The 2,111-nt window shown below is 34.4% G+C and overlaps 1 protein-coding gene across 1 annotated transcript in view; it reads right to left on the bottom strand.

Annotated features, from left to right (window-relative positions):
• Nucleotides 1–67, bottom strand: part of LOC149789071 (multicopper oxidase 3-like) — a 4,713-nt gene extending 4,646 nt beyond the window's left edge. Inside the window, exon 1 of the mRNA XM_089973580.1 lies at nucleotides 1–67. This exon is cut by the window's left edge and continues 1,929 nt beyond it. Within this exon, the coding sequence (XP_089829706.1) occupies nucleotides 1–67 (67 nt within the window).
• Nucleotides 68–2,111: the final 2,044 nt, after the last annotated feature.

Raw genomic sequence — 2,111 nt, 5'->3', positions numbered from 1 at the left:
TATCCATTCCACAGGCGGTTGTTCTAACAAGATTTGACACAAAAACAAACAGGATACCGCACAGCATTATTGAGCCTGTAAGAAAGAGTGGGCTTTTATATATGACTGTTTATTGCTTAAAATCCAAACATAATTATGTGTTAATGAAGACAAACAAAATCCACTGGGCTTTACGGTCAATAAAAGTTGCTGAGATGAAATCAGATGACAATATTTTTAATGTACTTAATATAAATCAGATTAATTTATTTACCGGTACGTAAACTCGTCCTTGTGCATTTTACTTCATGAAATGGTAATACAAGAAACAACACAGGATCATTAACATGCGACAAAAATAATTCAATCCCTTGTCATCAATAATAAAATTTTAATTTTCTGTGTGTTGTAATCCGCAAACCCTTTGCTCACTCGTGTTAAGAAAAAGTTCTAAATGGACATAATTTTGAGCTAAACTGAAACTAAAACAAAAGTGTAAACGTTAATAGCGTTGGAGCAATAGTCCAGTATTAGACTAGGACACAGAACATCCCATGAATGGCGAAGTGATGTACTCATCAAAAAGTTTCTTTTTCGCTTAAGAGAGATAAAATGTCAAACTTGCTTAAGAAATGTAACACTGTACTTTGTATGTGCCTTAATGCATCTAAGCCTTCCACTTATTGAGCAGTATAGAACAATGGAAATAACATTTTAATATTTTCAGTTTCTAAAGAAACGGAATATCTTTGTAGTACAGACATTTTCTTTGGTATCAAATAGTACGGTACGGGTTGAAGCGCAGGCTTATTATAATCTAATCATATGATAATGTTCGAAACATATGGTTTTGGGTTGAGGAGTGTTTAATAATATGATCTAATGAAAGTTAGCAAATGAAATACAGGAGTTCGGGTTGTGGATTTGATGTAATCTATTTGTACGACAGTTGCGGAAGTTTAGGTTCTTGGTTTCTGGGTTTATTAATTTCTACAATGACTATCCTCATTTTTAGGAATGTATGCTTGAATCACTAGCTGGTGAATCAGAGTAGTGTTTTCTTCAATGAATTACAATTCGAAGCTGTTAATAATATACATTCAGACGATGGCACTTTGTCAGGATAATATACAGTCAGACACAAATTGATAGAAGAATATGCAGTCAGACGACGGCACTTTTGTCATGATAATATACAGTCAGACACAAATTGACAGAAGAATAAGCTGTCAGACAATGGCACTTTGACAGGATAATAAACAGTCGGACGATGGCACTTTGTCAGGATAATAAACAGTCAGAAACAAATTGACAGAAGAATATGCAGTCAGACGACGGCACTTTTGTCATGATAATATACAGTCAGACACAAATTGACAGAAAAATAAGCAGTCAGACATGGCACTTTGTCAGGATAATAAACAGTCAGACGATGGCACTTTGTCAGGATAATAAACAGTCAGACACAAATTGTCAGAAGAATATGCAATCAGATGACAGCACTTTGTCAGGATAATATACAGTCGGACACCAATTTTCAGAAGACTATACAGTCAGATGATAGCACTATTTGTCAGGATAATATATAGTCAGTAGATAGCACTATTTGTCAGAATAATGTATAGTCGGATAATAGCACTATTTGTTTTGTCTGCCGTTGCTAGTGTGTTGCTTTGTGTACATTGTTTTGGAGATTTGTGTTTTGGTTATTATTTTTGGATTTGGTTTCTGTTTTTAGTTTTCATTGTTTCTGAATTTGAAGTTTGTGTTTGTGTTTGGATTCAGGTTTGGGGGTGGGGATTGTAACAGGTGTTTGATTTTCTAGTTCTGCATTTTGGCATGTAACTAAAAATACCAAATTACGATACACTACTAAACAAACATAAAAAACAAATACAACGTCCCATGGATTTACGTTGAAGTTATGCATTTTGAAAAACGTGGCATGAACTAGGGGCCCAAAGGAGAGAGAATGGTTTGCATCATACATTTTATACTACTTTGGCGTTTGCGGTTTCAAAGATCTCTGAGGCGTGTCTTTGGTGCTTATGTTACAAGACAATGGTATATTAAAAGGACAAAATTACTTAAATATAGGAACCTCCTTATCGTTGAAATGCTAATGTTTCAAG

This window comes from Sinohyriopsis cumingii, chromosome 11 (assembly GCF_028554795.1).
Source record: "Sinohyriopsis cumingii isolate HCF-2022 chromosome 11, ASM2855479v2, whole genome shotgun sequence".
Taxonomy (NCBI): Eukaryota; Metazoa; Mollusca; class Bivalvia; order Unionida; family Unionidae; genus Sinohyriopsis; species Sinohyriopsis cumingii.
The sequence above is the reverse complement of the archived record's forward strand: the minus strand, read 5'-3'. Positions and strand labels throughout refer to the sequence as shown.